This window comes from Rattus norvegicus, chromosome 4 (genome assembly GCF_021556685.1).
Source record: "Rattus norvegicus strain SHRSP/BbbUtx chromosome 4, alternate assembly SHRSP_T2T, whole genome shotgun sequence".
NCBI classification, from domain to species: domain Eukaryota; kingdom Metazoa; phylum Chordata; class Mammalia; order Rodentia; family Muridae; genus Rattus; species Rattus norvegicus.
This window is the reverse complement of record NC_141537.1, coordinates 142,407,860-142,432,140: the sequence shown is the minus strand read 5'-3', so window position 1 is coordinate 142,432,140 and position 24,281 is coordinate 142,407,860. Positions and strand designations below refer to the sequence as shown.

General features: G+C 44.8%; 1 protein-coding gene across 18 annotated transcripts in view; it reads right to left on the bottom strand.

Annotated features, from left to right (window-relative positions):
• Itpr1 (inositol 1,4,5-trisphosphate receptor, type 1) overlaps nt 1-24,281 on the bottom strand; it is a 367,970-nt gene that overhangs the window by 328,409 nt on the left and 15,280 nt on the right. For all 18 annotated transcript variants that reach the window (XM_087656084.1, XM_087656085.1, XM_087656086.1 and 15 more), the window contains exons 3-4: nt 17,952-18,059; nt 13,861-13,931 (exon numbers count right to left, since the gene is read on the bottom strand). Coding sequence is in view for 4 of the 18 variants with exons in the window: in XM_087656087.1 (XP_087512213.1) it covers nt 13,861-13,931; nt 17,952-18,043 (163 nt within the window). In the remaining 14 variants the exon portion in view is untranslated. The remainder of the gene's footprint in view (nt 1-13,860; nt 13,932-17,951; nt 18,060-24,281) is intronic.

The window sequence follows — 24,281 nt, the reverse complement described above, 5'->3', positions numbered from 1 at the left end:
GAACAATCCACTGAGTACTTCTTACTTGTCTCAGCCCTAAGACTATAAATTCCTGCAGGGCAGGGGCCATTGCGATCTATTCAGGTGGATGGCCTCAGGAGCAGTCAGTCACATTCACCATCCACTAATGTGAGGGACTGCTTTTCTGAGAGTCGTGCCAGGGATGCACTTTTCATTACCACAGCTGAGACACCAGGACAGAAACAAGCAAAACTGCCAGAGAGAGGAGAGGAGAGGCAAACAGGTACTCCATCTTCCCTCGAGTGTACTCCGCCCTTCAAATTCTACTAATAATCATCTTAAGGTAAAATTGCAGAGCTAAGCCATAAAAATTATATGAGAGAAAACTTACTAAGAGGCAACTGACATGGAACGGTCACGATAGAAATTCATCAAACCCTGGGGATAACCCCAGGGACTCACTGCTCAATGAGGGACGGACTGTGGAGCTGGAGGAGAAAGAACACAACTGTACTTACGACATCGAGATGCTGGCACCATTTAATGACACATTAAGCATTCTAAGGAGTATGAGTTTAGAAACAAGTTCGAACTGCTCAAAACACCAAGATTTCCCTCAGGAAGTATGAGCCTTCACATCACACATACTCCCAGACCTGAAGGAGTGACCTTGTCAGTGCCCTGGCCCGGCAGCACTTTCAGACGGTTCCATGTTAACTCTGTGACTTGTAGGAAACGACTGGAAAGAGTGCTGGATGTTTGGCTCTCTCGACAAGCTGTATAAACTCACTCCTGACAGTTCTGAAAATAAAACCGATGTTGATATTCAAAAACCAAGACAAAAACAAACAAACAAAAAACCCCACTCAACTTCTCCTAGCTTCCAAAAAGGACCAATCAAGAGGGATTATGGGTTTCCTTCCTCCTCTGCCCAGGTCAGGGGACTACATTCCCTCTGGCTTTTATAGCCCTGGCTAATATTTAATTAAATACTCTGTTCTGGCCGCTTTACGTACTAGAGAATACTAATTTTAGAAAACCAGTTAGCTGGTTCTAACTGTATGTTATTATAGTGAAGGTCAGATTTTTCACTGAAACTATGGCAACAATGCCCCACGACGTTTTTGCCGACAAGACTAAAACAAAATTCTCGTGACAGGCTTGATGGCTGCACCTGAGCTGGATAGTTCTGTTTCTTCCCTTTGCCTCAAATAACACATTAGTGGGATGGCAGAGGGGTGGAAAGAGGGCTGGGCTCAGCGGTTTGCTGGCATGAGCGTATATGTAAGTGTCATCACTAGTAACATTTTTAGACACATATAATTTTAGCAGCATAAAACATCCAGACATTTCAGAGGCACCCAAAGTGGAACATAAATGTACCTGGAAAAATACCAGCCTAGGAAAAAAAAAATTTACACGTCAGTAAAAGGAATAACTGCTGAGGTTTTTGTCTTAATTTTTACAACAACTCAGATTAGTTTTCTTCATGCTGATGACCAGCTGCTATTGGTCTCACAAGGAGAAAGGGAGAAAAGAACGGCTCTTTGAAGAGCCGTGTCTTGTTCCCCTCATCCGTGGATGCTCTCCCTGTACTGCCTCCAAAGCAACACTAAGAGAAGAGCATAAATTTGGCCCCAGGTATGAGCCACACACAGCTCTGGGTGACCGTTGTCGACTTAACGGTCACTGCTACCGAAGAAGCAATCAGGGAACAACCCTTTCAGAAGTGTGACTGCCCCTGGAGCTAGGCGGAGCAGGCCAAATGGCCTAAACCTCTCTGAAGCTGCAGCCCCCGGGTGTAGAGGCAGAGAGCTGTCTTTGGAGGAAGAGCAGAGCCACTTCATGTTCCTTCTATGCATCAATAGTCTCCGGGGGCCTGCTGCTCAGACAAGAGAAACACTGCTTCCTCTTCTCTCTCTGATACATTTGTAATTCCATACAGAAGACAGGATTACCATCACACGCAAATGACTTGTCATTTACTGGGGCTTATCAAGACTTGTGAAAAAAAAAAAATGCCTGATGACTTCCTTCCTAAAGGCCAGTGTCTGTCTACAAGGTCCTTCCTGTTGACTGCCATATTCAATAAATCAAGACAATTCAGGAAGGTTAAAGCTGGTCTGCATAACCAGGTAGTAGGAGCAGCACACCTTTAATTCCAGCACATGGGAGGCAGAGGCAGGCGGACCTCTGCGAATTCAAGGCCAGCCTGGTCTACAGAGCGAAGGCAGCTAGGGCTACACAGAACATCCTGTCTCAAAAAAAAAAAAAAAAAAAATTGGTCTGCCTATGGATTCATGAAGAAAGTCTTTAAAACACAGATCAAGGTTTTAGAAGACAGCAAGAGCTATGCTGCATCTCTCTGAGGATGCCCTGAAAGGTGGTAATTATGTAGGTATTGAGCACTTAACCCGGGCGTACATGTGGACAGTGTTTCACACACACTGGGCCATCCTGAAACAATACCACTATATTTGCACTATTAATTATTGCCAACAGCAGGTAGGGAAGCTAAGGTTTGGAGAGTTTACTGGGCTTGTAAAAGGCAGGCAAAGGCTTCAGTCCTCTTCTGAGCCCACAGCTGGGACTCCTACACACTCTGTTCTACTGACCTTCCCCGGCAACGCTCTCACTCACTGCAGACACATTCACCATGACCTTAACTTGGAAGGCTCTGGCTTTGCCATTTGCTCATTGTTTCACACACTCAGTAATTCCACCTCTCCATTCCTTTGCAACACTCTCCACCACTAGACTGAACCCATTTGGTTTACCAAGAACCTCTCAGCATGAGCGCTGGATCTGCACTCTCTCCAGCTGTTTGCTGATCCACGTCCTGACCACGGGGTTTCCACAGGAAGCCAAACAGAAAAACAGCTGGGGTCCTTTGGTGCAAAAACAGAGACTGTCAAAGGAGAACATCTACCTAACCTCTGTCCCAGAGCAGAAATTCTCTCTGAGTCCTCAACAGATGCTCAGTCCCTTTTGAACCAAAGGAAACGACTAAATGCAGGAGTAAAAAATCAGGACTTGGTCGGGACCAAACTCTTTACAACTAAAGTACTCTCTTCTTAGTCAAGTCCCACAGACCTGACTAGGAGAAGGCACCTATCATTGTCTGAAGGCATCCTGCAGGAGTCTGTTAAAAAAGCCCCAAATCTCACCTCAGATCTACTGTCCCTGGGACACAAAATATCTATTCAAAGCAGAGTTAGAAAGTAATCAACTAGCTCCCAGTAGCCAAGCACACCCTCAGCTCTATACTGACTCCTCTAGAGACAGGAAGATGGATGAAACAGGGCTCAGGCACAGACACAAAGGTGGGAGCGCCCAACAAGGGAGGGGTGTTTGGCCAGGAGTGGGATGCGAAGTGTAGAGCTTGTCTTGCATTGCTGTTTTGAGACCTGGCCTCTGGCTGGCCCTGTGTTAACTTTCTTCTCCCTGAACAACATGCCTGCTCGATCTGGTATATAGCAAGAGGCCCCAGACGGTCCCTGAGAAGCACAACTCTATAATGCACTCTACAGGCAGACACTCTGCAGTTCTCTAGACGTGGGTTCAAATCCAAGGCCAGCCTGGTTTCCTGCCCTCTCTACAGAGAAGGTGCCCGGCTGTCAAATAGGGACAGTAACATTGCCCACATCGCAAGGTTACATTTATGACTCTATCAGAGGAAGACCAGGTCCGATGCAGCCAAGGAATCTTGAAACTGTAAACATCAAGGAGACAGTAAAGATTGGACATTATAGTTCAATAAGAAAGAAGAAAAACAAAACCTTCTGAGGATGGATCAGCTTCCTCTCATGAAAATAAATGCTTGAGAAAATCTATTTATAAAGAGAAACGGCTGTTTGGCTCACAGCTTTGGGGCTCATGACTGGTTGTCCCTGTTGTAGAGCGGAAGAGTAGAAGCTTGTGGTGGGACAGTAACTCAGCAGGAAACAAGGGGGAAAACACCTAGGAGTCCAGGATGGCCTCTCACTAGGCCACACCTCCTAAAGGTACCACCACATCCTTGTTGCCAAAACCTTTCAAACATGACCTTTAGGGGGGCTAAACAAGATCCAACATGTAGCAAAAATATTAGACCAAACGCAGCCCAAAGTTCCAGGGAGAAGACAAACCTTTATAGAATATATCAGCCCTGTGTAGTTTGGAAAGAGATTACAGCATGAGACAGCACACTTTAAAGATCAGAGGCCAGTTGACTTGAAATGTCATCAGTGAAAACACAGTTGGGTTGGGAACCATGAAATGTCATACCAGGAAAAACACTGACTCCTGTACAATCGGATTCTACTAAGGATTAACATTACAGGCGTGGGGCCTGGCAGGCAGGGCAATTGGTGGTATTTCCATATGCCCCAACGTCTAGGCCAGAAGACAAGAGTAGAAGACAGCGGTAATAAACACAATGCTGGAAGTTCGCATGTATCTCTCGTTTACACTGATGTATTTGGGGAAGACACAGAAAAAGGTAAAGTAGTTGTGTTGCAGCCACACTGCCTGGTTCTCCATTCGGGCTCTGTCATTTCTAGCTATATGATCTGAAAGCAAACACTGTACCCTTTTCTGTCAGCTTCCCCATCCATAGAGGAGTACCTTCCTTTTAGAATTGTCCTCAGATTAAAAAGGCAGCTGTATATAAAGGAAACCATAAGATTCGAAAACTGATTTAACTAATTTAAGAAAAGACTATACAAAGTACTCAGAACCATTTATTTATGTTTATAGAGGGCATGCTATCAACATAGAAAAAGGAGACAAAACTTTGTTTTGTTTTAACCCGTGGCCCCAGAGAATAAAAGGAAGCTTTGGGTCCAATCCAACCCCAATTCTGACACAGCGTCATTCTATGACTCTAGTTACCCCAGTCCAGTTTTCTCACTTGTCAGATGAGGAAGAGACAAAGTTATCATAAGCCCAAGTGATTCACCGAGAGCTCATCTTCCTTGATGCCCTCAAGACAGGATTATAAAAACCCTGTGCCAAAAGAAAAGTCCTTAATCAACCACTACATACAGCTGTCAGGAGGACCATACAATGATATGACAATTTGACCCAATTACTCTGGCTGGGATTTCAAAATCCATTTGTTCTTGAATGGAGGAAGGCACATCACATCAGCGGGATTGAATTAGGTGGCACGCTAATCATATTTATTTTGCTGGGAACATTTTCAGGATAAACAGCTGAAAATTATTCTCCATTAGCAAGTGAATTAACTATTAGGGTAAGTGAATATGAAACGGACACTTGAGTTCTACTTCCCAACGGTGACTCAAATACTCAAAAATGAATGGACTCGGAGCAGGAGAGTACTTGTGTCTACTCATTATGTGGGAGACCTCAGATCTTCAAGAAAGTGGGCAGAAACACGGGGAGCTACTGGGAGAGGTGTGTGGGACTCCTGCAATAATCAAGCTACAGGATGCCGCCCCACTGATTGTGTAACACCCTGGAACCATTCTAGGTTGCCCAGGGAATTGATTTAAATTACGGCTTTGTCCCCATTCAATGGAGTCCACTGGTGCAAGATTGAGATAAGCTAGCAAATCTGAAATGAAGATTATAAAAACCTACTAATCTTTTCATTAAATTTGAATCGACTTTGTGAATAAAGAGCAAGCTGCAAGAGACTGTCCTACAAGGCAGCTTCGCACTGGGCGATAGCTTCAATTTGCCCCATGGCACGCATCTGACACGTACCTTAAACAGACTGATTTTTTTTTCCCTCCTTACTTAACAAGACAAGCAAAGAGTAAGTTCTGCATTCCTGTCCTGGATTAAAATCAGAAGAACAAACAAAATTTAAGTTGGGCCCTCCCCTTTGCATGTGGGTATTCAAAACTAAAGAAGATATGGGTTCATTCCTTGGATGCCTTGCCAAAAAGAAGGGGGGGTGGGGGAGAACGTTGCTTAGCAACAATTAAAACAATGTGCAGCAAAGGAACAGGGTTTGCAAGAAAGCTAAGCCAGCAAGCTTGTTATAGTCACCCTGGAAGACCTTTGTGACCCAAGATTCTGGCTGTGTCTCCTTCTGGCCTCCGGGTGAAAGTCTGGCTGTTTCTTTTTATCTTGACAGAGACAACTTGTAATCCCAGGGAAATGGGGATCTACTTCTAGGCAGCTCTAGGCTCATGATGCTTTTTTGTGAAATATGAACCTGCCCATTTCCAGTCTGGAGCTGGAACGGATCTGGGGAGACACTTCACTAAAACTGCACTTAACGAATGGGGAAACAGACACATGAAGACAGGATGGTTCCTCCAAGATAACGAAGCAGTTTGTCGTAAACACTGGCCAGCCTCTAGCTCTGGCCTCAGATGGCATCCTTTTCTCAGTGTCCTACCTGGACCTAACCACAAGCAGGTCTAGGATCCAGTAAGTAGGTTTTAACTATTTGTATCCCTGACCTTGAAATAGGTCACTCCCGGTGGAGATACCCACCAAAGTTGCCAGGAAGTTTCAAGGCTAATTACAAAGTGGATGGACCAAATATAAAACACTTCATTCCTTCTTTCCCCATTAAGACAGGTTATTAAATCTCCAAGACCCCTCAGAGAGCAGAAAGGAACTGACATCCAGCAAGCACTCTGGAAATGAAGAAGGGTCTGGCAAAAGGAAAAAGGCCAGAGGCTTAGACCTCAAATCCATAGCTATACACTGGGCCTCAGACAGCTCACCGAGGAAAGCAAGGTACACTTCTCCCAGGTTCATCCCAAGAGCTAGACTTTCAGGCTGTCGTGTGTCAGGGACCAGGCTGAGGAGCTAGAGACTTTCAGCCAACACCTAGCTTGAAATGTTCTGACACTGGCTATACTGCCTTAGGCTAGCCTTTAACGGCACCAAAATCATGCCCCAATCATGTGGACATTATGAATACTCCTGAGCTTCTGTTGTGAAGGTTTGTTGTACCAAAGGGTCCAAGCCTGCCTGCCCTGCCCTTCCCTTCCCTTCCCTTCCTTTCCCTTCCCTTCCCTTCCCTTCCCTTCCCTTCCCTTCTCCTTCCTTCCTTCTTTCCTAGCCTTCCATTTAAATAATCCTGAATAGAAGCTAGGAAGAATTCAAGAACAGAAAAGTAACATCTTGTCTATATTCTCAAGCAAAATCCATGCCGGTGATGAGGGCCATGCCCTTACCAAACCCTTGTGGCAGGGGTTTAAGACCATCTACAGAGCAAAGGCTGGGAAAGCACAGAATCCAGCCCTCAGGACTCTGGTGTTCAGGTGTGCCATGACACTGAACCAGTTCCTAACATCTAAATAGCATTAGGTATGAAACAGATGTGTCCTACTCTCGGGAGGTGCTGCAGAACCAGAGAGACAGCACATATGAAGAGTGTCATTATCCATCTGCTCCCAGCCCACAGGGCATAGGAAAGGACTGTGCCGCTCCCTTCCCCTTGCATATATAACTGCTGTGGTGTGGGAACAAATGACTTTCCAGAGGATGCTGGTAACTTTTGTCCCTGGAGAATAAATGGCCTGCAGAGCCATATAGAAAGAAACTAATAAATGTTTGTTCAGTAAATAATAACCAGTCTAGGAAGGGCAAGTGATTGTCTATGAGAAAGTTATTCAACTTAGTGGAGCCTCCATTTTCTCATCTGCATAATGGGAACATAAAGATCTACCGCAAGGAAGTGGATCACAGAGAATAAAAAGCACTCATTCATCAGGACAATGTTTTGTACGAAGTGGATGATCTATCAGTGTGATCAATTTATAAATGAAGTGGGTAAGTCTCCCCAGAAAATTCTAAGGTTCTTTCTAGGGTTGGTTTTTGTTTGCTTGTTTGGGGATTTTTGTTTTGTTTTGTTTTTGTTTTTCCAGACTGGGTTTCTCTATATACTCTATGTAACAGAGCCGTAGCTATCTTGGACTTGATTTGTAGACAAGGCTGGCCTCAAACTCACATAGATCTGCCTCCCACCATACCCAGCTAAGGAAACTACTGTTCAACTCAACTTGCTATTCATACCACCTGCCCCGGATCAGCCGAGCCATCAGCTGGTGCACAATGTTACCTCAGTCACACATCAGCTTAGGTGGAATAAGTGTTTGAAATCTGTCACACTGTGGGAAGACATGGAACCCAAGGGCAGGGAAGACACCCAGAACATGCTTGCACACTACAGACTGACTCCTTCACTTCAACTCTTCCCTTCCCAATTTCTCTTTCTCCTACCCTACCCCTTCTTATACTCTCTGTCCTTTCTCTCCTTCCCTCTCTGTGAGTCGGGATCTCCCCTGTAGTCCTGGCAGGTCTGAACTCACAAACCTCCCTCAGCCTCCTGAGTGCTGGGATTGCACTCTGTAGCACCCCCATGCCTGCTTCCCACCTTAAATGTAAACTTCTCTAACAGCTTCTTTCAGAAAGCTCAACGGTTTCTATAAATCTAAACGCTGCAGAACAGTTAATGCTGATACGGTCACATATGTTCAAGGTGAACAATCTGAGGCCAAGGTAGTTCTAGTACAGTGAAATTTTTAAGGACAGAAACTTGACCACTGCCCTGATGTAGAAAAGAGATTACACAACAGACAGTGCAAGCAATTCTAAAAGCCTGTTTGATTCCCTCAAAGCCTGCACTCCCTTCTTTCTACTCCAACAACCCTGGAGGTTATTAATGCGAAAGGAGCAGAGGCCCGAGAGGAAAATGGGGACTGGCTGTAAGTTTCCATCTTTCCTTTATAGAAAGTGCTTTTTATATTTAGTACCTTCAAGGGGGGAGAGATGTGGAGGAATGGGAAGAGCAAAAGAGAATGCAGAGAAAGGAATTCACTGACCACAAAGTTTCTATTCCTGGTTTCAATCTGATGTTTGTCTTCCTTATTCTTTCTATATTATGGGCAAAGCAACACCCATCAGAGAAAACAGTGATTCTGCCCCACTGTGCACAGACTCCAAAACATCCAAACCATATCATACTGAGAAAAACAACACCGTTTGTATTCATTCAGATGATGGGGACGATTTGCCTTATAGGAAACAGATGCACAAGTTTCTCCCCCACAAAGTTTGGGGGGCCAGGAGACATGGACAAGGAAATCACACACATGAAAAGAGAAATGCATTTTGAAAATGCACTTGAAATCATCAGGGAAAAGAAAGGGCACTCAATGCTTAACTCTTCCTTCTGCACTACTGTATACAAGAAAAGCTAGTGGGACCAAGGAGCCATCGGTCCTAAGCCCTGTGTGAGCCACATGTGACCACATATTACAATTCTATTACCTTTGTAAGGAAGGAAACATCCACAGCCTCACTCTAAAGGTAGGCAAAGCAAACAAGTTCAGAAAATTAGTTTCTCAAGTACACTCCACCTGTACAGGACAGCAACGGGCCAGGAATTTAGACTGGGGAGTCCTTGTGTACACCCTAAACCTGAGACAGGGAAAGACAGAGTAATGGTAGCTAATGCTCATGTCACTGAAGGAGTCACACTTTCTGCTACCATTTATGAATATGGGTGCCATGCAGGAACTGGATAAGGTAAGACAGACAAGGGGAGCATGAAGAAGACTCATCAAGCACTACGTTACTTTTTATTTTCATTTTATTGTTTCTGCTTTGCTTTGATTTTTGACACACAGCAGGGGCACAATGTGTTATTTCAACTCCTGTGTTTATTATCTAGTAATCTAATCAGTGCCCTTAGCTTGTCGGTCACCTTAAATAGTTATGGTTTTGCTTCTGTTTTCTTATTGTGCTACTAGAGGTCAAATCCACGCCTCACACATGAGGCAAGAATTCTACCATGAGGCCACATCCTATCCCTTTATAACTTCTTTGTGATGCAAGTGTCCAAAGTCATCTCTTCTAGGTAGTTCTAAATGCTTGCTGTGTGATAATCCGCCATAGCTTCCCTACTCTACACTAGAATACACCAGAACCTGTTTCCCCTAACCTTGTACGCACTAACTAATCCCTCTCCCTCCTTTAACCACTTTGTGGCGTCTGGTAACCACTATTTTACTCTCAATTTTTAAAAAAATTATCTTTAATCTTTTTTACAGTCTGGTCATTATCCCCTCCTGGTCTGCCCTCCAACAGTTCATTTCTCTCAATTTTTATGAGGTAATTTTTAGGCTTCCTCTGGCTTGCTTCATTGCTGAAATGTCTTTCTTCCAGGTCCACCTACCTTGTCACAACCAACAACATTTCATCTAGAACTAAATTCTACACACACACACACACACACACACACACACACACACACACAGACACACACACACACACACACACATTTATCTTTTATTAAAGCTGATGTAGCCAGGTTCACAGAGGTGACTCTGGTCGGGTCATACAGGTAAAAACCTGTGGAACTTCGATTTGAACCTCACTGGTCTAAAGTTCCATATTATTAAACAGCAGGGTTGCAAATCTCCGAAGGAACTCCCCAAAGTCAGAAGTCTCGGGGAGCAGACCATAGGCTCCCTCCAATCCCCATTTACTGAAGAACAGTTTAAAATGGCTCTCACTGTGGGAAATCAGTTGGCAAGCCAGCCATGAGAACCAGCCCAAATCCAAGTGAGTCAAGAGCTCTGCTGATTCCTTGGACAAAGACTCCATCATCCCATCGAGCTGCTGCCAGCATCTCTCTTTTTCCATGTGTTTGCTTCAACTGCGGGGTGCAAAGGGTCCGTGAAGAACGGACCAGAAACTACAAACTACTCATCTTCCCATGCACAGTTTCTAAGCCACCGAAATGACCGTGTACTTCAAAAGATGTACTTATAGTTGGAAAGGCAACAATCCTTCCAAAAGAGAGATCTATTTCTTCATGTGGGGATGGGGAGGAATTCTTGACATAGACAAGCTACACTACAGCCGAAGAGATGTTTTCAAAAAAATTTAAAATATTTCCTGCCCAACTCCCAGGGTGGAGAAGTGTCTAGCTCTGCAAAGGCCTACAGGGGCAGATTGCCAGGCTCCTTACCTACGTGCAGGGCAAGCAAACTTAGCGCTCAGAGGTTAGGAAGGTCCGACCTATATTCACAAAGCCTGCAGCACAACTTATTTTGAACCAGATGTCCCCACTATCACAAAGCAGTTCACAGCCCAGGAACTACCTAGAAAGTCAATAAACCAAGTCACTGTCTGGTTCCTACCTGTAGGACTAAGTCAGGACATAAAAGAGAGACTGAATGGCCTTGGCCAGACTGAGGCTTTGATTTCAAAAGTCTCTCCAAATCAGACACCAGAGACACATTCAAGGAAGACCCACACTGACCCTAGTACCAGGGAACATACAGAGCATCTCACATCCTCTGCAGAGTTCCTATTTACTTTAATGTCCTCACCCTGTGTCCAAACAGCCACTTGATTGTTTGTGATGAAAAACTTGGGGGACATGATGTTAGATGAAATGAAGCAGGCACAGAAAAAACAAATGCTGTATAATAACCTCACTTATTCGTGAAATCTTAAAAGCTTAACAGGAGGAGAGGGGTTATCAAGGCCTGGGGTTAAGACTGCAGGTGGACGACGGTATTGGTCCAAAGCTACTGCATCTCACTTAGTTGGGAGGAATACACTCCAAAGATTTACTGCACAACATGGTGACAACAGACATCAACACAAACTGAACGCTTGCAATCCTCACATCACCAAAGCAACTTGAAGAAATCCACATTCATTAGCCCAATTTAAGTATTCTGCAAGGTCTATCGATTTCAAATCATACGTAGCACAATTCTGTTAACTTAAAAATGAAAATCATTAATATGCAACGATGATTTTAAACAATACTGAACAGCCGTTAGTTTACTTTCTTCACTTCGTTAAATTCTCTTCCAGGTCCTGCTTGACCCCAAGGCTGGGACGGAACAAGAGGTCCCCCTGGAACCAGCCCCTGCTCTGATAAGCATCACTTCTCTGTGTCCCAGGTGCAAAAGCCAGGCCTATATGAGCCCTTCCCTCAGCAAGGAAGCTGGTAGTTGATGCTATTAGCAATGGTTCTTAACTGTGGTTGCACAAGAGAATTATCCAGGGAGCTTTAAAAAATCCCAGTGCCCAATTAAATCAGGAACACAGCGGGTGCGAGCTCCTGGGATTTTTCATAGCTCTCTGGGTGATTTCTTTGTGCAGCCAAACTTGAGATCCAAACTCCTATACTCCCTCCCACCTCTAGTCATGTGACCTCAGGTGACACACTGAGTCCCTTCCCAGTGTAGGGATATGACTCTCCAACTAAGCTAATGAGGGCAGCATCCTCTCTCAGCACAGTGACCAACATGGTCAACGCTGGGTCAGGAGTTGACTCTCTAAGTGACATTATGGTCGTTAGATAAAATATTTCATTTCTGTTCCACTCAAGATTTTGTTTTAGAACAAGACACGGGGAGGGGTTATGAAGCAAAATTCAGCAGAAGCATGAGCTCCTTCCAGTTTCTGGGACTCACTTTGTTAAAAATAGTTTTCTCTTATCTTCAGGTAAAAACATTCTCCTGATAGCCTCGTGCCAACTGGATAAAGCTCAACACTACCATGCACCCAATGGCTCCTTCCCACCTGAACGTCTGGCTTCTACTGCACCCTAATTTCTTTAGCTTTCATCCAGACGAGTCAAACACTTCTAAATCACTTAACAGAGAGAATCTAGAACTCAAATGATAGACTCTGCAAACGGCGAGAGCTGAACTCTCTGTGACCAAGGCCAACAGTCAATGGGTTCCCAAGCCCACTATCAAGAAGAATCGGTTGTGTGAGCAGGATAGCTGAGTGGTTAAAGCATTGCACTCAAGATCCAACAGACATAAGTCTGCAGGGGTCTGGGCCATACTCCCAGTGGGACTTCATTAAGTATGTCTTTCTCCTTTTTATAAGGGAGAAAAATGCCTTCCGGTTCTGCCTGACCACTTGAGTCTAATCCCTGAAACTCACACAGTGAAAGGAGAAAACCAACTCCATCAAGATGGCCACAAGTGCACACACACAAAATTAATAAACAAATTAAGTAATCAATTTAATTTTTAAACAATTTTGGAAGCCTTAAGAACGTCAGTGCCGAGCGAAGTACAATGGTATACACCTTTAATCGCTGTGCTCAGGGGACTGAGAGAGGTGGAGTTAGATGCCAGCCCAGCCTACACCGTGAATTCCAGGAGAGCCAAGACTACAGAGTGAGATTCTGTTTCAAAAACAAGCAAACAAACAAAAACAGTGCCCAACCATAGGTCCAGAGCATCAATAGAATTGACAATCTTCTCCAGATAACTCTAAGACGTGATTCGAACTGAGAACCATGTACTACCACCGTTACAACAGGAGACAGAAACAAAGCGGTGGTATCTAAGATGCCGACTCCATTCAAGTACTCTCTGCAGTAAGTTGAGCTACCTTCTTAGAAAAACTAGAAACACCGAGCCACAGAAGGCGCCATTAATAGGAACATTGCCCTGCTGTCCCTGGTAGCTCAAGTGGAAGGGCACTAATCAAGAATGCCTCCTTCCAGGTAAAGCAGCTAAGATTTATCAAGGCCCCAAGAGGGATCATGTGATCTGCTGAAAGCACCCATGCTGCTTCTGACTGGATCCTTAAACCCCACTTGTTTGGAGACATAGCTGTGCTAATGAAAAGTTTTCAGACGAATTAGAACTTGGCAACACGCATTCTGTAGACAAACTAAGGCCCTAATAAAAGCCATGCCAATCTTGACTGAGAATTTATTTACACATTTTTTTCAAGGAGTTTTAGAGCCAGGACTTAAGTATCTTTTTCAAAATCAGATTTCAAAGTAATAAAGCTAAGGTTGCTACAGAAAAGAATAAAGGACTGAAAACAGGGAGGGAAGTGGGGAGAGGGGGGCCAGCTGGCCTCACAGGCCCAGCAGCACTCTTCCTAAATGATCAAGTGAAGGTGACCATTTTGTCAAAGCCACAGCTTTACCTCTGAATTTCTTGGGTGGATTGTTAAGGTCCCCAGCTTCTGGCTGTACAACGCAACGGTCATCAACCAAGCTGCAAAAAGAAAAACAAATCAATGTCAAAACCAAGCCTAGGGAAATAAAGCCCTCGATAAGCATTATGTAAAAAACAGAGTAGCCCAGGGGCTTTTCCTATGCAAAAATTTACACTGCCCTGTCCTTCTACCAGCTCTTAGCCAAGGAGGTTTCCTATGCATGGAGTGAGATAAACCTGACCCAAGGGCCTGGCACTCTGTGATGGACATGTCAAGTTACTGTTTTCTGCAGCTCCTTTTCCCAGAACCACAGCTGTGAGAGATTTGCATACGGCATGCAATACTGCTGAATCTAGAAGACACGGGAAGAGGTCAATGCACCCGACTAACGGTCGACAAGGAGCCAACCCTGTGCCAGAGACTGTACCAAATCCTGAGACGTGAAGACTAAAGTGAGTCGAGCCTTGGCCCTGGAAGGGCTCTAGGCCTGAGTATAGCAGCCATAAAAGCAAACTAATGAATAAGGTATAATCTAGGAAGGAAGAAAGGAGAACAGTCAGGAGCCATCTGTGCCAGAAGCTTCAGATAGAGGACGATGTTCAGAAATGTTCAAAGAGCCAAAACAGAGGTGGGGAGATGGGAAATGGAGAGGACCCAGTGAGTGGAGCATCTTCAGTTGTGTGTGTGTGGGGGGAACCCAGTGCAAATTGAAAGGGCTTCGAGTTTCAAAAGCACGATCAAGTTACAAATAAGTAATAGTCACAGATTACATAAAGATGGGCAGCTCAAGTTCTGATTTCACTGAGAAACCAATTTACCTTGCATAATTATTTTTGGGAGAATCACTAAAATATATGCATATTATTGAGCTTTGAGATACTGAGATACTGTGAAGTTACATGACTTTTCCAAGTTCCTAAAACTGTGAGAGCCAGCTCATTTCCCACAGTACCATGAAATTTAGGCCCAGGTACCATGCTAGGATCTTTGGAACCTCTTCCATTGGCCTATGCTGCCTCTCATTCCAAATGCAAGGGACCATTAAATAACCAACTTTGACCTTTCCTCCAAAACTGCCCTGCATTCAAGGCCCTGATTCTAATCGTCATTTCAGAAAGTAAACTATACCCACACAAGCCTTTCTTGCCTAAAATCGTCCTGTGTCTCCTCCTCCACCCTCCCAACCAAGCTCCACAGAAACAATGCAATGGGCCCCCTCCTTTGTGACTCCTGAGGTGCCCAAGGCTGACAACCAGTGTCTGTCAAGTGAAGTGAATCAAAGTGTGAAGAGGATCCCGCCTTTGCCCTCAAAAACCAAGATCAAACTATGCATCTACAAGAACCACAGTATACAATGTGGTCAGCAGCCTGACAGTCTTCTACAAAAATTAAAAGTATAATGTGCACCTATGAAATTTCTACCCTGGGCCCTTGTATTACAGTACAAGTTCAGAAAGGTCATCAAAGTTAATCCAATATTTAAAAGGTTGGGCCCAGATTCCGATGCCAGTGACGTAGGTCAGCGGTAGAACACTATGTATCAGACACTGGCCTTGGTCCCCCATGGGACATACGTAATGCAAAGCTGGACTAATGGTCAAGTTCCAATACGAGGAAATGCTAGGAGGAAGGGCCTCATTGGTTACAGACTGTAGACAACACTGAGGTGCCAGCTAATGGCATAGCATTGTGTCATCTCACTTTCCCCTTGCCTCGGTATTTCACCTGCAAAACAAATGAATTGCTCTCAGGGACTCTGAACTCAGGGAAGGTTTACACACCCATCCCTCCTTTCCTGGCACACTAAAGGTCTGCTCCGGGCACAGCCTAAGAACTGGTGTTCTTAACAAGCTCCCAAGGTGATTCAGCAGCCCACCAAAGGCTAGTGTAGATCCACACACATACACTGGCTCTCCCAGATCCTGCCGGAATTCTAAAGTTCAGTGAGTCGTAGAGCTACCAAGAGGCAACCACCAACAGTCTATATAAACAGGACTGGCTGGGGGCCAGACACCAAGACCCATGAAGACTGACAGCCACTCATCGTGTCTGTGACTGATGCTCCATAAATGTTAAACACATTCCAAAGAAGGGGGAGGAAGGGTCAAATTTAACTTTCCAAAGCCATGTTTTTTTTCTGCCCAAACCAAACCAACTTTTATGCAAGCTATGCCTGAAGGCGAAAATCTGAAGGAATAACTAGCATCCAAAGTGTTAGGACTTTACGAGGGAGTCATCCGATGATCTGAAGAAAATTACTGAAGCGGAGTGTGCACCCCTAAGAATTTTAAGAACGGTGCACACCTATAATTGCAGCACTCAGAAAACTGAGGCAGGAGGACTGCAAGTTCAAGGTCAGACTAGGCTCAAAATAATAATATGATAATAAAATAACGGAGCTGAAAGGGAAGACATGACGCAGGCTAAGGTTTTAAGGGCTCGGTGGCGGGGGGCTCAGCATCTGAGCCAACTGTCAGGTCCAAGGTCCCAGAGGAAAAGCAGGTATACGATGGAGCTGAGGTCTACCCAGCACCCAGACCAGCTGTGAGCATGTGAGGGAAACCAGAAAAAACCTCCTCTACAAAGGTTATGTGTTAGGATCCCTGGCCTTGGAGACCCAAGTCTTCTGAGCTCTGAAACCTGGGTAGGCAGGCAGGCATCTGCCTGAAGCACTCAGGTATCGTTTCCACACACAGTGATGACAGATGATGGTGCTCACCAGGAAGAGGGCTGCTTGGGGGTTAGGGGGATAATGGAGGCCCAGGATTCAGAACAGCACCGGGCACACAGTGAACACCCACCAGGCTCAGAGTGCTTACCACTGCTGTACAGTACTGAAGTCAATGCTGAAAAATAAGAACAGGGGTGAATTAACCACAGGGAATAAAAAAAGGAAGGAGGGAGCCAAGATGGCCATCGTTGGAGGGGCCAGGGTAGCAGGAAGCCTGTTTGTCCAAAGCCACAGAAGATAAAACTGTTCAGGGTAAGGTCAACTATGCAGAGAGACCGACCATAGGAAGGAGCCGTGGTGACTTTCGAAAATGCAACTCTCTAGAATGAGAACACAGGTCTAACTGAGGTATAATTCTGTTATCTGAAATAATTTACTCGGTTGGGGTAGAGTACCCTGAATGAGCGTTTAACAATACTTACTCTGCACAAATACCAGAAAATAAGCACGCTTCCAGTAATAACTGTAATTACAGTGGACATTCTGGCTGCTGTAAGAATGAGGTTTTTGGAAAATCTGTTGGCCTGCCTTCTGCCCCCATTTATCTGAGACTAAGTCTTGCCAAAATCAACAATGCCACCCAGGCCTAACTACTCCTTCCTACACAAAGACGCTAAACCACTCCTGCCTATTCTGGAATGAGCCATCTTGATTCCCCATTCTGCCTCTGTGTGACTTTAGGGGCTACTACACTTTACAAGTCCTCCCTCAGAGAACAGGAGTGGGAGGGGAAAAGAGAAAAATGACCAGAAAGGGCACGCAATGGAATATATTTATATCCTTCCAAGTTGAGTGAAGATTGACGGAAGGAAGCACAAATGAACAGAAAATGACTTAGGGAAGTTGGTACAGTTTAGAACTCCAAATGCATTTAGTTACTTAGTAGGAAAGGGTCTGCTTCAAAGGCGAGAGATAAGCCAGGAAGCTGTAATGGTCTTTACTCAGATTATACCCGAGCCACTGTGTAAAAAGACAAGCCAAACGGCTTTTCCACAAAACCAAAAAGCACTTCTTTGGATCTGCATATATTAATCTTCATATTTATTCCCTATTCGTTTTTTTATTCTCACTTCCTAAGTGCTTCCCCCCCTTATGTAAGAAGAGTAGATCATAACGCATTCAAAGTTAACAGAGTCCTAACTAAAAGGTTTTGTTCTTTTGAAACTGACAGAAATGTTTCTGTGTGAAAGGTGAAGTGACTAACACGGGATTCGCTGATTGCAATTTCAAGCAGCCCTTGGAAAAGCCACTCAATGTGATAACAGTCTTATCTTACATAAATCAGTTTTGAGCAGATGTTATGATGTCTTAAACAAACCCCGACACATAAGGACATCCATTCTCTTACCCCAAGGTGCTGATAAATCCATTCGTAGATCCCTCTGCATACAGAGAACAAATGTCTCCGATATGTAGGAAACTAGACATTTTGTCAGACATGTCCTTGTTGAAAAGCCTAGACAAAGTAAAACATGCAACACTGTTAGCAGAAGAGACATGATGAAGCAGGAAAAAAAAAAGTCACTAAGATTTAGCTTAGTTCAATTTCCCCCAGCGCACTGCTTAAAATTCAAATTTTAAGCAGTTTGACAGGCAGGCGATTCCACGAGCCAAATGAGGACATATGCAACTACATTCTGTCCTGCATATTAAATTTCTGGATATCCCAATCATATCAGCATTTGATTCTATAAGGCCACACCCAGCCAGATTCAATGCTTTGAGGACCCTTCAGTAATACTGAACCACCCAGACACCAGGGAACCCAGCCAAGAACTCGGTAGTGATTAAGCAGCTGGAAAGTCTGACTTATGACACAGTAACATATTCAATGTGCCTCAGGGAATGTCAAGTCACAAGGAAGCACCTGGTAAAAACCTTAGGTCTAGCAAAGCCATGGGGCCTGAGTTAAGGAATCAAAGAGACAGAGGAATCAAATCAGAGGAAACCTGGGAATGAGTATCACAGTGCCTCAGAGGCCTTTCCAAAGGCCAGCAGTACACACTCAACACAAATGCTATGACACACTCTCCTTCTTTACCAGGAAACATTTCTGATGTAGCAAGACCCTTGCCCAGGTCCAGGCCCAGATTTCCCTATTCAGACACTAATCAATTCTAAGATTCCCTGGCTGGGATTAGTTAGAAGTAATTCAAGAAATATATTCCTCTATTCCAGGAAATCTCTACAAAGCCCAGAAACTATCACACACAATCTCTCTCTCTCTCTCTCTCTCTCTCTCTCTCTCTCTCTCTCTCTCTCTCTCTCACACACACACACACACACACACACACACACACACACACACACACACACACACACACACAAATATTGAAGTGATTCCTAACAACAGCTCTCACCCAGGCCATGAACACTGAGGAACAGGAGCCAACTGCAAGACGTTGAAATGACATTTAGCAAACAGGCTCAGCTACAGGGAAAGCAGCAGTGGCCTGCAGAGTTTCCCAGCATTTCCTCAGCACCTGCTGTGCTGATGCATGAAGTGTTGGGGTTTTCCTCCCAGTCCAGACTCCACTTGAAATCTTTCCCCTTCTACTGACTCCAATAAATCGTTTACTCCACAGGCCACAAGAGTTGTAAGGATGTGGAGGGGTAAAATGTCCTCTCTCCCCTTCAACTGTTTTCTGGGTGCCAAGTTTTTCTCTGCAAACTTCTGGAAGCATTATCCTCCTTCAGCAGGAATGTCAGATGCAGCAAGCAAACAGTTGGGAGAAGCGTCTCCCTGACTGGGAGAAGCTCCAGGAGAGCTGCCCACTGCTCCAAAGACCCGGACACTTCAGGAGAGACAAAGGCTCAGACTTATTTATAGAAGAGTCGGCAACTGAGAACATAACCAACTCTCAGAAAAAGCAACTCCCATCTCTCAGATCTGAAGGAAAAGCACCCAAGGAGCATGCAGAGAGCCAAGAGGCCAGCTCCCACTCTAGAATCCTGTCAACCATGCTGTCTTTATTCATGAGGCTATTATACCTGGAGTCAGACCAATGTTTGAACAACATGCACAAAAGAAGTACCAATGGAAACCCCCAAAAAATAAATCACTTTATGACCAATTTAAAAGCTTTATCATAAATGGCCAAAAAGTTAGTGTACTTCTGGGATCAATATTTTTTTTTCTTTTGAAAAAAGAAAGGGACTTGAGATAGCATCAGATGATGTAGCCGAGGCTGGCCTTGAACTCAAGAGAGACTGCTGACTCAGATTCTCTGCTGAGATTAAAGCTGGCCCTCCATACCTGGCTCACTGTTAGGAATCAAGCCCACAGCTGGATGCTGGGCAACTGCTCTACGTCTGAGCCATGCCCTCCACCCCAAACTGGAATCTATTTTACATGAACAGGCATAGGATTGCTTCGTTTCCCTGCATTAAAGGATCAAACCCAGGATTTTGATTTACTAGGCAAGTGCTCTGTTATATAGCTATATCCCAGCTTGAGGACTATTAGGAAAGCAATTTCTGCCTGACTTCTAAGTCAGACCAAATTTGTGTCTGTACATACGGGCCTCCCAGAGGACCAATGGGGAGCTGCTGGATGCAGGAGGGCAGAAATGTATTTAGGAAGACAACCAGGGCCAAATCCAGAGTGACTAAAGTTCTCCTCACAGGCCATGCCCCTCGGAAGGGCATTTGGTTCCAATGAAGACCAAGTCAGACAAGAGCAACACGATGACGCTGTCCTTCAAATCTGCATCATCTTCTGGGTATCTTACTGAAAGTTTCTCTAACTGTAAAGCAGCAGATACAGCCCAGTGTTCTGTAATAGCAGAATGTGACATAACCTGGAAGGCCTGCGACCTGACAGTAATGGCAAGACATGACAGAATGAGTGAGCCTACAACCTGACAATCAGAACAGCTTCCTAGACTGCAATTGACACTAAGAATCTACATTAGTCCTGTTTATCCCATCCAGGTTCCAGCCTGACCCCACCCTGATAGCGTCTGAGAACAGAGCAGATGAGAAACTTTCTGAGAAGCCTGGCTCTAGAATGCTTCAGTCCCACTGCTGAGCTAAACAGCTAACGCCTGTCAAGGACTATCCTGTCCACCTCTGTGCTGAGAATAGTATCGTCTCAGAATCTTCCAGACGTGTGGCATGGCGTGACATAGACACACCCCTCTTCTGTTCTTGAGGAAACTGAAGAACAGAAAGGTTCACATGTTCGTCATAGATAATTAACAGACAGAAGGCACAGAGGTATACCAGGGCTACTGAATTCTGACATAGACCTTTTCATCAACTGTACTCCCAGGGCACAGGGAATATGTTTACTGTTCTTATTCTCCGGGTGACAATGGAGAACTGTTCGTTTTTCTTTTCTTTGTTTAATTTACTCTTCTCTCATACAATATATCCCAACCACAGCCTCTTCTCCTTCCACATTTCTTTTCCTTTATGGACAATTCTAATTCATTTTTTTCCTACTGCTGCATTTCTCATTTTCCTACCTTGGCCATATAACACTTCTGTAAAGTCAGAAGAAAGGTTAAGCGTCTTCTTTCTTATCCATATGCTTATTAAGTAGACAAGATAATTGAACAAGTAACCTTTTGCCATCGTTTACATTTCCCCTGAAAACAGAGGCCAGTACGCCCACCACAGTTAATGATCCTCAACTGGGCCATCTGCCAAAGGTCCCAATTAAAAAAAAATTAAGTATCATTGAGCAGATTCCTCCCTGGGGGAATCAGGCAGATTCCCTCCTTGGATAAGATTTGGATTGAGTAAGCAAACCACTTCCAGGTCTGGTTGGAAGCATCTGGGTCTTGCTGGTCTGAGTTTAATGACACAGGGATAGGAGAGCACTCAGAGGAGAGACCCTGAAACAATTCTCAGTTGGGCACTGAAAGGGAAAACCAGGGCTAGCAGAATCCAAATGACAGGCATTTGGGGCTGGAGGGAATAGGTAGGAAGTCAGCCTGGCAACATCTTCAGGAAGACTTCCTGTTGTTAAGAAGCTGGGCGGGAGGCCACTTCTTTATCTGATTGTGGACTATTTGTGCCTTTTAGCTTCTACCAGCTGCACTCAAGGCTCCCAATACCCCCATACACAGTGACCCAGTCACTATGAGAAAAACAGGACATGTACCAACCTGCCACGGAACTGTGTCACAACTGTGCAGCTTTCAATACTACAAGGACACCCAGGGCTCCTCACCAACAGCTCTACAAAACAGGCCACCTAAGACTCCACTCCGGCTCTCTACGTACAAGCTATTGCTGTCAGCCCACCGAGGTTTCTCAGCTGATGCAGACCTCTGTACATATCTACACCGGGCATCGACTTCAGAGACAAGTCACAGGGAAGGGATGGGCTCATGAATTCGGAGTGCCTAAGACAGCAGCTGACATGCTTTCAGTGTTCACTGCTAGCTATTTTTATTATTCTTCAGTTAGAAGATAATAATTCTAAAAGAACCTAAGGTTTCAACCTCCATAAGGAGGGGGGGGGAAGCTCCTCTGTATAAAATGTCAGCTCGGTGTTGCAACAAGTGACCTCCTGTAAGACCTGTGATGATGTATTTTACTTTAGGGGAAGATAATTATCCTTGCTAATCCCCCTACTGGGAAAAAGCTGAACAATACACAACGACTCTCGACTCCCAGTCAGGAAGCACGTGGGCCTTTCTGAAGGCACGGGACCAGGGGCTGAATACACAGTGGCTGAGCCACTGGCTAAGCATGCCATGCATGTCTCTGGTGCACTGCTGGAATCCAGCAAAATGCCTTCTCTGGAAGGTCTCAGCCCCTGCTTAAGCACACAGCAATTACTGCTGTCCCCACAGGGAGGCAGCCACCTCCCAAAACTTTCCCTTCTCACCTGTCCTCGGAAGCCTCGATAGCCTCTAAATCTGAAGGCTGCATGCATAGCTTCTCTGTCACAAAGGCTTAGCACTTTTCTTCTTCCCTGACATAGTATGTATAACAGAGACCAGAGACCCCCCACCTCAAAAAAAAAAACCCCAAATACCCAAAGTCTATTGCAGTCCTGCCTGCCCTCCCTCCCATCCTCAACAGAGTGAATATTTCCCAGGATCCTTACTACCTGTGGCACTCCCTTCCCTCCCTAAAATGGCTACTTTCCCATACCTCTGCAGCTACACAGACCACTACTAAGCTGCTCGTCTCTTCCCAAGCCTGACTTGCATACACCCACACTTCCCTCCCCTGCACCCTATCGCCTTCCTGGACCTGTCACCACCATCTCCCATCACATGTCTGCTCTCTGACTTGATCTCTTAGCTCCTCAAACTCATGAGGGAAGGTAGCCTCACTCTGTAGCAGCCCAGTACCAGGGACATGGTGATCACACTGGGATTGTCACCATGGTGCCCTCTTATCTGTGGCCAAAGTTCCCTGCTGATACTATTTGGGAACGGTTATCTTCTAAAGCTGATTAAAGCTAAGTTTATAAGCTCTTGGATCACTGATACATAGAACTTAATTTTAATGGCACACTTTTTTTTTAATTTTATGAGAAATTAAAGAACAAGAAACAGACCTCTTCTTATTCTGGGACAGGTGCTCCAAGCTCATGTTGAACCTCCACTCCATATGTCAAAAATGGCTCATGAATGCTGGCGAGAATAGGTATGCTTAGAAACATGGGCTCAAACGAGTACACTCTGGCTGTGTGTTCTTAAGCAACAGAGCTAGCCTCTCTGAACCACAGCTCCCTTATATTAAAAGAAGGTGGAAGGAAGGAGTAATTCTTTGCAACTTTCAATATTATTATGGGGCATAAAGCAAACAATCCACCAAAAAAAAAAACAACAACAACAAAAAAAAAAAACCAACTCAACTTTAGCGCCTGCCTCTGGGCGTTCATTCTTGCATCTTTGAACAAATCTGAAACAGAAACACTGACCTCAACATTTTCGTTCACCTCTGCCCTAACTTGTGGTGAGTCCTCTACTTGGTTGCCAGTGCTAAGAACAATGCTGGAGGAGCAGGAACCACAGGCCCGGAGATATTTAAATCCTCTGCAAGCCCATGGGGTGTCTGCTGCCAGCACAGCACGTCCCAGGTACCCGGATTCACACCACCCAGAGAGTCAGTCAACCCACAACTCCCTCTCTCCCTCTCCTTCCCACATCAAACCAGAGGCCCTGCTGGGAAGGAGGGGATGGTAGAGACCTCTTCAAAGGGCTGATAATTTAATTATTTAAAAACCTCTCCTATTCTGCTGTAAAAACAGGCTGAAGCAAAGCCTCACTGAAAAAAAAAGAACTATGTTCATTTAATTTTAAACAACTCCAGACAGATTTTACATTTCGTTTTCTAAAAGCTCCAAGTGTGTGTGTGTGGGGGGGGGGGGGGGGCTCGTTTATTATCATTTTTCCATCTATTATATCTCCTGCACACACTTAATTTAATAGCACTTACATTCCTTTTCCAAAAAAAAAAAAAAAACTTAACTTTCGCCTACACACACAACTCAGAACTTAAAAGTTGGGAACTGCTCAAACTGAGTCCAAATTAGAACGCTTTTCATTAACTGAGAAGTCATCAGAACACCACACCTGTCGCCTGTCACAAGATCCTTACAAGTGGACAGGACGCTCAAGGAAGCCAAGTTAGGACCAGTCTGTGAACTTTAAAACCACAGGTTCAAGCCTGTACTTTAGCATGAGGGCTAGGTCTACCAAGACTACAA